Raw genomic sequence first — 15,209 nt, forward strand, 5'->3', positions numbered from 1 at the left:
TCTAATCTATCATTCAAGTTCCTTAACGACTGCTAGCAATTGCCAACCAGGAGGTAAAACGAGGAAAGTTCAGTCCTCTTCCTTCTTTTTATCCTATAACTACCCCAGCTTAAAAGCTGCAGGCTCTGATTCCTAACCCTGGACATTTGGTATTTCCAGAATGTACCCTTCCCGTCAATGAGTGGCTTGTTTCTTATTTAATTTTCTTCCTCACTCACCTTACGTTTCTTAATACCAAAACTCCTTTTTCCAATGTTAAATTCTGTAACTCACTGGTGTTTCTTCACCAGGGCAATTTTACAAAACATCGTGCACACATGCCTTCATCTAATTCTGAAAACTCCTATTTTTTTTTAGCTACTGGAGCACATTTTTGTGAGCTGTGTTGTTGAAGTCTTTGCCTATTAAGGCTTCCTCTGTAACAATGTCTATTGATTCCTTTCCAGAGTTTAAGTGGGTAATGATTTTGTGCAATTCCTGTTGATGGAGATACTTTGTTAACACAAATATATTGCAGAAGAGCTTGAATTGATTTTCTCCCTCAACGGAGTCGGCATTTCCCTGTTAAATTTCTAGCTAGGCTGCTGGTATCTTGTTTCCACCGCTATCACAAATTCAGGGTAACAGCAAGTCACGGAGTCACTGAGTAACTGGGAAAATGCCGAGGGCCTCTGGTTGTAACTTATTTACTCCAAATCAAGTCAGAGTTTACCCCATTAAAACCTCTGAGGTTTACTCTCTGCCCACTTTCCTAGGAGTTTGATGGTAAAAAGAATGGTAGCATATCAAGTCTGAACACACAGAGTACATCATTTTTCCCTACCAAAAATGAGAGAGAGAGAGAGAGAGAGAGAGAGAGAGAGAGAGAGAGAATATTCAGCTAACCTATTGTATAGTTTTGTTTTATTTCCAGCTTGGATACATTCGTTTGGAATGTAGTCGTTGGATACATACATTTTCCATTTTGCCTAGTTTTCCGGCATAACCACATTTTAAGAGAGGGATCAATGAGCTTCCAATACCACTATCTCAAATATTCTGCTGGGTAAATACTCCTGCCTAGTGTGTGACTGTAATACTGATGTGAATGTACACATTTACTAGGTATAGTAGACAGAGTTCCATTCAGTTCTCATCCTCTGGACTGTTCTGTGAAACTCCCATCCACAACAGTGGTAGTGGGAGTTGGTGAAGTCAACTAAGTCCTGGACGTTGCAACACGGAGTTCATTCCAGAGTGCAGGTTTGTCAGATTGCAGAAGTGCTTGAAAACAGGACAACTTCAACCTGCAACCTCGTAACGATGCAACTGGAGAAGACAGTAGCTAATGCTGGCACTAATAGGGTCACAGCCTGAGCACTAACACTCTGCAAGTCAGCAGGCAGACCCATCCCCCACATGAGGACTCGAGGTGGCTTTCTGTTTAAATAGAGAACTTGGAGTTAAGAATAATTAAACAGTACCAACGAAGGTGTGGTCCTACCAGGCCTGTCGCCATTGCCTGAGCTCCACTCTGCAAGTTCTAAATCTTTCCTGAAGATAAGGAGGTCATTGGCTCCCCTGGAAGCCTTGGCTTTTTCCTTCTTCCTTTTCCCAGAAAGGGATATCTTGAAGAAATTCCAATCTTTTAGAGTCTATTTTCAGTTAGTCTAATTACCAAGGAGAAGAGCATCATTAGTGTCTCCTTAGAATATTTGTATTACTTCCAGAGCAGTTGCAAGGGGATAATCAAGTATTAAGTACTGACAGGGATCATGGAACATGGATCCCTAGACTTGTAATGTCAGCATTCGGGAAGCCGAGGCAGGATTAAGCAGGTATTCTATTGGTTTTGAAAATGAACTAGAGGGAGGTGCATTAGTCAAAAAAAATGTGATAGTCTCCAGGACACAAGAATATTAGCTTCAAATAATAGTCCTTAGAGTAAAGACCCTTTAACAGCCTTTTTTCTCTTAGAAATCAGTCCATGCCACCGGTAGGCCATTCCTGGGCAGCCCCTGCACTGGAGGTTAGAGCACAGTGATCTCCGTGGTGTGGATTGGAAGTTGGCAGGGGTGGGGATAAGTGGGAGCTTTGACTTTCCCTACCTGGCTACAAGAGAAAAGAGTGACCCTAAGTAGTTCCTTGCAACAGTGGACTGTGTGCTGAATAGTTATATGTCAATGTATTACAAGCTAAAGTTATCTGACAGGAGAGAGCCTCAAAATTGATTAAAATGCCTCCCTAAATCTTCTACAGGGAATTATAAACACATCTTTTTTACTCTTTATATAATTGTCATCTCTGATGACAATTTATCTGTTCCCTCTGCTAACCTAAACCTAGTCCAGGAAGCTTCTAGCCTCTGTGAAATTGTGTCTAGGCCTAGAATGTTTTCAGCCTCTTGAGACTTATGCTGAGTAAGTTGCCCTCTTAGTTCTTTCTGAGCTCTGGCTGGCTGATTGAGCTCAGCTCTTCTGGACCAAACTCCTCTCCCCAAACTGACTGATCCATCTGCCCCCTGACTCCTCTCTCTCCCTCTCCTGAATTGCTCTGCCTGACCTCAAACTAATTGTGGCAATCTGTTTTAATCTCCCCATTTTCTGGCTTGTTCTGTCTTTACCTATGTCTAGTTTGTTCTCTTTTCAACTTGTCTCTGGTCGAACTCTTTAGAAGCCGTCACAAAAATCTTCAACTCCAGTTTCAGGGGGATTCAGCAGCTTCTTATGGCCTCTATAGGTACTGCACCCATGCGGTGTACAGACGTACAAACAGACAGAACACCCATAGACATGAAATAAAAAGTAATAAAACAGTGTAATATAAATATTCCGATTTAATAAAAATTATATGTATCAATTATTTACAGAGTTGTTTGCAACAAAGAAAATAGGCCTACATTGTATTTATATTTCTTCCAATTTACATAGCAAAGTCAAATGTATACAGTTCTTCCATGGTTAAGAAAGAGTACTATAATTTTATTTTTCGCAGTTAAGAAAATCAAAATATTACAAATTTTAAGATATATTCAATTATGTACAAAATTACAGCAGGTACACCTGCAAGTTATTTTAAAATAATTATAAGCTCTGGCAAATACATATCATGAAAATATATTCTAAAAGCAGCATACCAACACATGTAATCTGCATGAATTTACAAATGGGAATGATGATTACAGTAGTGTGTTCACTTCATTCCAAATGTTGGTATCCTTTCTAAATATGTATATTCAAGTGCCGAAATTATCGGTTCCTTTAGCCATTTTCATTTGCACGTTTGTTAAAAAAAAAAGTGAGATAGGAAAAACTGAGTATAGTGAAGACGACGTCCATTTGATGACCACTAACTATTAGAATAACAATTCTCTACTGACCTGTTTAACAGACATGTCTGGGACTTTTCACTTCTCTCCCTGAGGGGCCACATACCCTTTTGTCTGTGCAGATAGCTTGTTTTCTTTCTCGTTCTCACTTCGTGTTTCTATCACTAAGCTTCTCAGGATTGCATTAGCTTATCCTCCTCACAGACTGCCATGCTTCCACACGTGGGATTGTAGAAAGGCTGTCTTCTCGTCCCCTTGGCCGCAATGGACGCAGTATTTAAAATGTGCCCAGAAAGTCAGGAGAAATTTTCTCCCCCGAGGTATCGTGTGGATTTCCCTATCTTTCTTGTACTATCCCTTTGCATGATAGAAGTGTCAGCCTCCCAAATACCTGAATTTTGGCTGAATTCTTTCAAATTGATTTTTAGTATGTAAGTTCCTGAGATAAGTAGGTCTGTTTCCTGAGACTGTCCTCTCTCATTGAATATTGAAGGTGCTTATGAGTCTAACTCCTAGCTCATCCCTCTTTCTTGAATTTGGCTTACAAAAGTTTCTGAAGTCATGGACCATACATGGATGACCACCAGGCACAGCTATGTAAATTCTGTGAATTCTAGTGTCTCTAATTCTAATTTTCTTCCAGGTCTTTTTTCTGGGCCTGTGTTGCCCTGAGGGAGAAACTGATTCACGAAGCTTATAAAGAGTTAATATAGGTGATAGAGATGTGGGAGGGCTGGCTGGGGAAGCTAATTAAAGGAAAAGATTTGATTTGTAAAAAACAAACAAAAAAACAAACAAAAAAACAAACAACAGAATAGTTCTTTTCAGGACCGGGCATCAAATTTAGAATTTGCACTCAGCTACATCCTTAGCCCTGTAATACTTTTATTAATTAGAAATGGTATTCACAATAGTAAATTATTTTTGTTGATGCTCAATGACAGACTCCTTCAGTATTTTAAGTAACTTCGTCAGGAACCTTCAGAGATGGAATTTAGTTACTGAGATATAAGGTGGTTGGAAACACTCAAGCTTTCAGTAACTGCATCATTGAATTTAAAACTTCCATTGAATCGCAATGCATGATGGCTAGTCAATGAAACTCTACTTGGGTTACTATCATGAATGGGCGAGGTGATTAGTTTGTAAAATAAAATATAAAGTAGTTGATATATAGACGCTTATCAATAGTGCATTATGTCCTCCTGGCTTGTCTACTTGGCACTTTTCATTATGGAAGCTGGTTCTTTTCTCTGAAAATATGTAATTGAGGAATACTATCACAGTCGTACGTTTTAGTGTTAAAAGTCAACAACATTAACAAATTCCCTCCTAGAATTCTTATTCTGAGTTGAAAATGCGTACTTCTTGCTGATAGTTCTGAGGCTGTAGGGTATCGAGACACAAAAAAGATAATTACCCTACCTTCTATCAGCTTGGAATTTTCTATGAAAATATATGCCAGAGAGGATATATTATATAAAACCTAATTACACTGTAAAGATGTCTTTTAATTCCATGAGTTTTAAATAACTAGTCCCCAAAACCATCACATAAATTTCACCAGCCTACATTTTTGTGCTGTAAACTTCTCAAATAAGCTCAAACAATCAACAATGAAAATTAATGTGGAACTAGTTAAAGAAAGAATGAAAATATGACAGTGGGAGCCAATGGGGGTGACACAGGCTTGTAACCTCAGTACATGAGATGTAAGTCCAGGAGGATCAGGCATCTAGGTCATCTTTAGCTACCGGACTTCCTGGGCTGTATGGGGTATGTGAAAAAAAAAGCAAAAGAAATAAAAACTAATGTTTTACTTTGTGTGCATAGCTGTGTTTAAAGCATAAACTTTTAACTATGTTTTGTTGGCCATTGTTCTGTTTACCCCGTGGTGATTTTATAGGTAGAAAATGGAAATAAATAAGAATCTGTATGGTTTGAGGCTTTTGGTGAACTTTAAAGGCGTGGGCCTGTTGTGTTCTGAGTTTGTCTTTTGTTTTTCACTTTAACAAAAATAGGAATCTGTACATAGACAGTGACCACTGAAATATGGGTTTTAAGCCATGGTGTACCCGGACAAGACAATGGTGCCTTGGCACAGTTTGTTCTGACAGGAAGGAGCCACTTTTCTAAAGCAGTATCCTCTTCTTTCTCATCCTTCGTTCTCTATTTTGTTGAGGTCCTCCTCCACTGTAATCGTCGACACAACTACATTCTGACTTTGAAATGATACCTCCGTTCCTGGGGGCGGTGGTTTATAGAGAACTATCGCAAGTCCATTGAAGAATATGGTGATGACTTTACAAGTAACACCTAAATACAAACAAAATGAAACAAAAAATGCCATGCTTTAGACCTTTACCAATTAATAAAACAAACTTTCTACTAAGTAATTTCTTCACAAATAAAAAAAGCTTCCTATTTCAAAGTAATAACTATAAAGAATAGTAATTGTATAGTTTCAGATTGTAAACCACAAGAGAGGCTGAGTACGGTAGCCCACACCTGTAAGTTACAGGGTTCACGTGGCAGAGGCACGAACCGCATTAGACTAATTCCTTCCTAATCAGAAGGAATTTCTGGGCAGCTTAAAACAGAACAAGACCCTACCTCAAATTATTTAGTAGTAGTAGTAGTAGTAGTAGTAGTAGTAGTAGTAGTAGTAGTAGTAAATGAAATGTTTTGTATGATTTTATATGTATGCAATTATTTTGTTTCCAAACAATAAAAAATAAAAACGTACAGTAACAATTATTTTATCCTTGAGAATAACTACAAAATTAGTGCTGTGTGTTGTGTAGGAGTCAGGAACTTTAACTGACATTCCTTTGCCCATTTCTGTTTTCATTTTGCTATGTGGCCCAGATGAAGTGATCTTAGCTTCAAGGGAGCTGCAATTATAATGTTCAACACTACATTCAAGGTCTGTCACACATTTCTAAATTTGTAAATACATACTATGTTTATGGGAAGAAAAAGCAATCGAAAGTGAAAAATGAAATAAAATAGCTCACTATCTTTAAAATTGCATAAAATCAAGAAATTTCATGTCAAAAATTTAAAAAACGTTAAAAATATGCTACAGAGTTCTTAGGTAAAGGACTGGATATGAATAAAGTCATATTTCATACCTACCCTAATTTATCTTTCCATATCAGCCAAAAACAATCTATTCAGATCTACCACATAAGTTATCTCAAATACTTCTTTTTAACCCAACTTCATAAAGATAACTTGATGTCCACTGTAGTATTCTCCTTCACTAAGTGCCAGCATTGAAACTGCTTTCACAGTGTCATTTCTCAATGGCTAACTTCCTGTTTGCTCATCGTGCAAATTTATTATAAGGCATCTGAATAGCAGGAATTCTCCTGGGTCTATCTAAGCCTTACTTAGTTCTTCTGAAGATCACTGACCTAGACAACTGTCTCAATGGCTGTTCATTTGTATTTGAAAGGTTTGTATTTTAAAGTTATACATCTCTCTTTAATTTTTCAGGTTATAAATGCAATTACAATATTTCTTTCTTCCGTTTATTCCCTCCAAATCTTCCCACATACTCATGTTCTTGTTCTGTTTCAAATTCATGGCTTCTTTTAATTGTTATTACATGTATATACATATATGAATATATATTCACAAATACAACCTTCCTGGTCTGTATAATGGTTTTGTACGCATGTTTTTCAAAGCTGACCATTTGATATTGGATAACTTATCACTGTTACCTGGGGAAATTATCCTGCTCTTAACATGCCTTAGTTGCCTGTACTTCTTTGTGTAGGCTTGAGGCCTAACAACAATCTAAACATTTGTCCATATATCCATCCACAATTAAGTATAGTCTTCACCCCTCTTCTAGGAAAAACCATGAACAAGTTGAATAAAACTAATTTTGAGTACTAAGTAAACATAATAAGATGAATTTTATCTAGACTTAATATTTGCTCTCATTGTGTGTTTTGGGGTGCTCTGGTGCTGTTTGTATCTGAGGTAATTCTGCTTCCTCAAGAGAGACTGCCCTGACAAGGAGTGGGTTATGTTCTCAGGTGATTTCATGTGAATCTTCTCCCCATTTTAAGTGGTCAAATAAAGGCTAGGGCCCATGATTGGGCAGTGGAAAGGAAAGGTGGGACCAGAGGCTTTAGAGTCGGGTAAGGGTAGAGGACAATGGAGGAAGGGCAGAAAGAGGAGGCAGATGGAAGATGGACCACATGGTCTGGAGAAGTTACAAGTAGCAGAGGATCTCATGGCTGGGGAATAGATTAATGTAGCCGTGGTCCGCCCAGTCTAGGTGAGCAGCTCATAAATACTGTATCTGAGCTGTGTGCTTTTGCACAAACTTTTGGGGCTGGAGATTTACCATAACAATTGTGACTTTACATATTTACTGTTTATTTATTCAGTAGATATTGTGTTTCTGTAATTATTAATTCAGACAGAATATTGGTTAATATATAGGGTAAAAAAATCTATCTTGCCGTGTTAACATGATAGCAGTGAAAATCAAATGACATTTATGCATTTTACATTCTTTATACATATATGTGATATATATAATTATATGTGTATTGCATATATATAATTGTATAATGTATAATATATAAATATTACACACACACACACACACACACATATATGTGTGTGTGGGTGAAAGAGAGAGACAGAAAGAGGAACAGAGGGAGAGTGAGAAACAGACAGATACACAGACAGACACACAGACAGACAGAGACTTAGTCTTAGCCCAAGCTAGACTGAAATTCACTATACAGCCTAGGTTGTACTCAAGCTCATACCTATCTGGGCTCAACTTCCCATGTTCTAGGATAACAGCTGTGTACTAGCATGTCCTGCTAAGGGTGCTTTATATTCAAACATTTTAATGTCTTACATTGATATGAAATGTTTAACTGTCAAATTGTTACACACACACACACACACACACACACATATATACATGTATATATATATTATTCTGCCTTAATCTTATCTTTAATTTGTCACCTAACCAAGAATGTATAGACTACCATCAACACAATTAATCATATCATGGCAAAAACCTCTGAACTGTGAAATACTTCTTGTAGCTGCAGGACATGCCCCCGCCCACACACACACAATTTACATTGTTTTCAGAGCCCAGACACTTAGATGACAGTTATTCCAGATTTTCAAATTCTCTTTAATCTTTTTTTATATACTTTCTGCAAACTTAAGAGAAATTCTTCCTAAAAACCATGGCATGATACACAGAAAATGTAAATCTTATTCTTCCTCTACTGAAGAAGACTGAAATTGCAGAGGCCACTGGAGACTCTGACGTCCAATGGGTAGCTTCATTTAGCTTCAGACCTGCAGGGTGACCTGCACACTGCAACAAAACTAGACTGTGAGTCCCTATCGAGATGCCCACTTACTTATAGCCACCAGCATATGCGCCATCCTGATGTTATCATAGATCCAACACGCCCCCTTTGTTCCACATTCATTGATGTCCCACAGAACACACGTGCTGTCTATTGTGACGCCAAATATAATTGGCCCAGGTATCGTGCCTAGAGGAATTAGAGGCAAAATGAGAATAGTGAAGAATACAGATTATAATACAGGTTTCAATACATAAAGATAAACATATATTTATATAATACAAATAGACTTTATCCACATATACATTAGCTGATTCATATCTAAGTCAAAGATATATTAAAACAAACTTGGTCAAAATATTTTAAATAATTATAAGTAATTACATATTTCTAATTAGTTTTTAAAAGTACTTTTGTGCTGGGGCCAGTAAGATGGCTCAGAAGGTAAGGGCACTTGCTTCCAGGTCTGGCAATCTGAATGGGATCCCCAGAACCCATGTAATAGAAAGACCAGACTCTTCAAAGTCTTCTCTTCCCCATATGTCGCACATGTATACTCACACATATATATACATGTATACATACACGAAATAAAGGGTTTTTCTTTTAATTTAAAGATAATCTTACTCTTACATTGTGTTAAAAATTTAGAAAAAATGTTCTTTTAATTGATACAAAAATCTATAAACAGTAATAAGGTACCATGTAATGTTTGATGATCTGCAAAATCATTAAATTAAGGTAAATGCAGTTATAGCCACAAATCCATTGTTTGTAGTAAAAATACCTTTCAAAATCCATTTCCCTGACTTTTAAAAATGTTAATTTAATAAGTAATTTAGTTCATTGCTTTCATAAGGTAATAAATGGCTACCTCTTTGAAATTGGTTATGATAGAGTTAGAAAATAAAAAGACTGGTTTTGGTACACAAATAATGATAAACTACTATGTGCATGTCTATACATTTTGTATCTACACACACACACACACACACACACACACACACACACACACACGTGGGCATGTATTAAAGTATGTGTGGGTGAACATGTCCACATATAGACATATATGATCATTTCCTACACACAGCATACACATACCAGGAGGCTTCCATGTGCTTCCACATGTAAGGGGCCCTCCCCACTTTTATATATTCAATATTAGTGAACTCAAACAAATAAAGACTGAAAGTATTAAAGTTAATACTGAGTAAGAATTACTTATTTTTTCAAATAAATCAGACATTCCCTTTAATGCAGTGAGACTGGAAACAATAGATAACAAGCCAGACAGGTGAGATCTAAGTCACTGTATTCTCATACATGTAGGCATTGCTATATCATGAATGTTAGAAAACTTTTACCAATGACAACTATGCCTTCTTTATCCTTCATCATTTACTTGGTGTGCAACATATACACACACACACACACACACACACACACACATATATATATATATATACACACATATATATATATATAACATATATGTAACACTAATTTAGCATATATGTAACATGTATATAACACTAATGAACCAAAGCAGCACATACTAATGTTTTTAAATAACACACCTAACAACCGAAGAAGCATGAACTGCACTCCCAGTGCTAGAGATCGCTGTCTGTGATTGACACACCTGCAAACATATTTAAAACAGATGATAAAAAAAACATCAGGGTATCTTTTAACTATAGCTACACTTTCTTATAGACACAAGTTTAGCATTTCTTCTCAAGTAAATGTGCAAATTAAAATATTTGCAAAATCTTACCAGTAAGTTATCCTGGGATTACAAAAGAAAAATATTATCAGTGGTAAAGCATCATATATAACAGCAAAAAAAGTCACTAGCTTCTGTGAATTTCAACAAGTAAAAGCGGGGGGGAAGCATTCAGTTACAATATTTATCTTTCATAAATATGCACAGGGGGACTGAACCTCAGCACAATAGAAGTCACAAATTACAAAATTATATGCAACAAAATCGATGCTCTGAGTTTGGGAGTAGGAGACGAGGCGCTCTGTCCATGTTCAAAATTCTGTCAAAAAGACTTAAGTATCAAAAACCAAGAAAAGACATACAAATTGGAAAAGAAGAAACACTCTCTGTTTTTAGATTGTTATTCCACCTACAAAAAAAGAAAACAAAAACAAAAACATTGCCTCTACAAGCAGAACTATTCTCACGAAAAAATGAAGTTAATAAATTGGAACTTATCAAGTCAACACTATTCGTTACACTTCTACTCATTAGGAAACTAAGAAAAAATCCTGCTTACAACAGTAATTAAGTATCATGGATTAAACAAAAGGGATAAAACTTGTGGATATGAAAATAATGTAAAACTGAAGTTGGAAGATGACACACACATACAGAGAGACATTTCAATGTTCATGAATCAAAATAATGTTGTCAGTAAGCCCCTACTATCCAAGGCAATTAGAATAAAATCTCCATCAAAATGCTAATGAAACTTCATAAAAATAGGAAACATAACATTCATATGGAAAAAATCCAGAATAGCTATACCAATTTTGTTCAATATGAACAAAGTTAGAGGTATAATAATACCAGATTTCAAACTACAATAACAAAGCTATAATAATAAAAACAGACTGAGTCTGACACCATAAAAATGTACACAGAGATCAATAGGACAGAACACACATTTATGTACATGCAACTGATGTTTGACACGGCCGTCAGGAACACACAGTAGGGAGAAGAAGGTTGCATTGCATAAATTATGTTCAGAAAATTGTACACTCTAAAGTTACATGCAAAAGAATGAAATTGGACCCTTATCTCAAACTGTGTACAAATCACATTCAAAATGACTAAAGACTAAACAGAAATCCTGTGTCTTATCCTTGCAGAAAAAAAAATAAAACATAAAGTTCTTGATGTTCTTGATATTCATTTCAGCAGTGACATTTCTGGCTATCATATCAGAAACAAAAGCTAACAAAGAAAATAGAGGCGAATAGGAGCATCCCACAATGAGTCTGCACAGCAAAGGAAGCACAGTTAAGAGACAGGGTACAGGAAAGCACAGGTAAATGAGGCATCTCATAGCACTTCTTTCAAATCATAAATTCAAGTAGCATAATAATGAGAAAATAGACAAAAGATCTATCTGAATAGGTAGTTCTCCAAAGAAGACACGGCATGAAACAGTGTGGAAAACAATATCAAAATCAGTAGTCATGAACAGATGTTCTTCAAAAATGTTCATCAAGACCACAGGAGAAGCCATCTTGCTCCATTTAGTTCATTTCTTATGATAACATGAAACCAAGTGCTCTTGCGGAAATGGGGAAAAGCAAACCAGTATAAACTACTAGAAGGAAACAGAGCTGATAACACACAGACAGACAGCAGTCTCTCAGAGAAGTTAAAATCATAAGTAAAATGCGAGCCAGCACAATGTCAAAGATTGCTGCCCTTCTCGTTGACTGAAGTCATTAACAATAGTTAAGCTATCGAACAAGTCAATCATCAGATGAACGGACAGAGAAAATGTGGCATGTGATATTATACCACACTAGGAAAGGGAAGTCTCGCCATGTGTAGAGCACGAATGAGCTTACAGTATGTCGTGCTGAGATAAAACAGACAAAAATCAAAGTACTGTATACTAGCGTGCTCTCACTCATACTTGCATCCTGAAGCACCAACTTTATTAGGAAGTAAAGGAGAGAGAGAGGGCAGGCTGGTAAGAGAGCTCTCGCTGCCAAGAGTAGTCGCCCAAGTTCAATTCCCAGAACAACAGGAGTGAAGGGGGAAACTTGACTCTTGAAAGACGTCACTTTCAAGACATCTACACACATACCATGGTGTAGGACGATGTCATACAGGTGACGGCAGGTACAAGATAGAATGAGGCCTGTCATTGGATGAGAAGGAAGTATGGGCGGGAGAAAAGTTTTAGAGAGGGGAGGAGACTGGATCGAGAGAGTAGCCCCCAGGAGAACATGGAGGCAGATGTTAAGATTCCTCTCTGCACATTTACAGGTTGTTATGAATATTCTTTTTTTTTATTAACTTGAGTATTTCTTATATACATTTCAAGTGTTATTCCCTTTCCCGGTTTCCGGGCAAACATCCCCCTCCCCCCTCCCCTCCTTATGGGTGTTCCCCTCCCAACCCTCCCCCCATTGCCGCCCTCCCCCCATAGTCTAGTTCACTGGGGGTTCAGTCTTAGCAGGACCCAGGGCTTCCCCTTCCACTGGTGCTCTTACTAGGATATTCATTGCTACCTATGGGGTCAGAGTCCAGGGTCAGTCCATGTATAGTATTTAGGTAGTGGCTTAGTCCCTGGAAGCTCTGGTTGCTTGACATTGTTGTACTTTTGGGGTCTCGAGCCCCTTCAAGCTCTTCCAGTTCTTTCTCTGATTCCTTCAACGGGGGACCTATTCTCAGTTCAGTGGTTTGCTGCTGGCATTCGCCTCTGTATTTGCTGTATTCTGGCTGTGTCTCTCAGGAGAGATCTACATCCGGCTCCTGTCGGTCTGCACTTCTTTGCTTCATCCATCTTGTCTAATTGGGTGGCTGTATATGTATGGGCCACATGTGGGGCAGGCTCTGAATGGGTGTTCCTTCAGTCTCTGTTTTAATCTTTGCCTCTCCCTTCCCTGCCAAGGGTATTCTTTTTCCTCATTTAAAGAAGGAGTGAAGCATATGAATATTCTTAAGGGATGGATGTGTACAGGGCTTTGTGTGTCTAGATGAGCAAATTATATCTTATCAATTGAATCAGAGGTTATTGTGATGTGTGTTCTTTCATGTGGCGATTGAAGTTCTAGAGAGTATGTGGTGGCTGGAGACACTAAGCCACCATGGAATTGGGATGTACATTTCTGGCATGGTGGCCACTTGCCTTGGGAACTGGATGGGTAGAGAGATTGTTGCCAGGCTCAGAGAGAAGCCATCGGCAGTGAGATATGGGATGGAGCAAAGCAGGTGAGAGGCTTTGCTGACTGAGATGAAGATGTCTACCAGATGTCTTGGGGTATCACAGTGCCGGACTTAGTGCAGGGTAAAAAGACAGCCATTATTTTAATTTTACAGCAACACCATGGTATATGTGCACACGTACAAATGTACACAAATTATAAAAATTTAAGATTGTTTTGAGGTGTATAGAGAAAAGTCATAATTACAGGAGGCCAAAGTCAAACGAATGGTTCAATTCTTGCAAAGGTTGCAAAGTTTTGACTGTGCAGGTTAAATTCTGGAGATGGAATGCATAGTGTGTCAGCCATAAGGCAGAAGAGTCTCAACTGCATAGCAAGTTCAAGGCCAGCCCAGCCTATGTAAGACCCTGCATTAACCACTGATCCTCCCCACCCCCAAATTTGTGTTATATATTTGAAATTTGCTATGAGTGGATGTTACTCATTCTTACCACGTGTGTCCATACACATTAAAAATGACCTGAGAGATGGTGAATTAGCTTGTGGTAATAATTTTATATCATATGCGTATTTCAGTATATTTAATAGTAACGCATATAGCTTTAATGGAGTAGTTATTGCAATGTATCTTGATGTCAATTAAAATAAGCTAGCATTTGTACCAACCCCCCTCCCTTTTGGGCAGGGATTACAGGCATGTAACACTATACTCCTGCTAAAAAACTTTGTGTGTGTGTGTGTGTGTGTGTGTGTGTGTGTGTGTGTGTATTAGTATCACTGTTAAATAATCTTCAAGTACTATCACTTCTTCTACCATTGAGACTGAAATCATATAGACAAGATAGGGATATAAAGTGAGGAGAGAGAAAACAGTTTCTGGATTCAATAATAGTAAGAGTTCTTTCTTTAATGACTGCTCAATGACAATAACGTCTGACACCACCACAAAGGAAAGGCACGTGAGATACAGACAAGATGACTCTTCTTTCTAAACAAGTGTATAAGCCAGGCACAGCCTGTAATCCCAGCACCTAGGAGCCTAAAACAGAAGAAGAGTAACTTCAGGTTCAAGGCCAGCCTGTGCTCGATACTGAAATGTTATCTAAAACTCCAAAGCACCAAAAAACCACAAGAACAAAGAACCAAGCACTTAAAGAGGCAGTTATAGAATCTAAATTACTTTACTAAATACCTCTAGGTCTCAGGGAGAGCAATGCTAACACTTAATATCATTAACAGTGATATACCTTCCACTTATTAAAGGTATGAATGATAGTGGGTGAATACTGAAAATTAATGTGCTAAGAAAGAGAAAGGCCCGGCACTTGTTTGGAAAGAGGCAGAAAACTGCCAGATGGAAGGTAAACTCCTGTAGAGTGGCATTAAAGGGGGGAAAACACCAGTAAGCAGAAACCTCAGCTGATGCCGAGAGGACAGCTCGCTTCTTAGTGTTTTGTAGGGAGCTGATTTGCCAGCACCCACTTCTCAACTTAGAAAAGAAGACTGTGATTATGGCAGAAGACTTCCACACAACTTCCAGTTTCCAGATCACACCAGTCATGTGGGAAACCCGCAGAGAGACTAATGCCAAACGCTTGCCACCTGGGCAA

The 15,209-nt window shown here is 37.9% G+C and overlaps 1 protein-coding gene across 1 annotated transcript in view; it reads right to left on the reverse strand.

Annotated features, from left to right (window-relative positions):
* Positions 1-2,797: 2,797 nt before the first annotated feature.
* Slco4c1 (solute carrier organic anion transporter family, member 4C1) overlaps positions 2,798-15,209 on the reverse strand; it is a 51,661-nt gene continuing 39,249 nt past the window's right edge. The window contains exons 11-13 of the mRNA NM_001002024.2: positions 10,254-10,318; positions 8,728-8,865; positions 2,798-5,623 (exon numbers count right to left, since the gene is read on the reverse strand). Coding sequence (NP_001002024.2) covers positions 5,463-5,623; positions 8,728-8,865; positions 10,254-10,318 — 364 coding nt within the window. The 3' untranslated portion in view covers positions 2,798-5,462. The remainder of the gene's footprint in view (positions 5,624-8,727; positions 8,866-10,253; positions 10,319-15,209) is intronic.

The sequence above is a fragment of the Rattus norvegicus genome, chromosome 9 (assembly GCF_036323735.1).
Source record: "Rattus norvegicus strain BN/NHsdMcwi chromosome 9, GRCr8, whole genome shotgun sequence".
Classification (NCBI taxonomy): domain Eukaryota; kingdom Metazoa; phylum Chordata; class Mammalia; order Rodentia; family Muridae; genus Rattus; species Rattus norvegicus.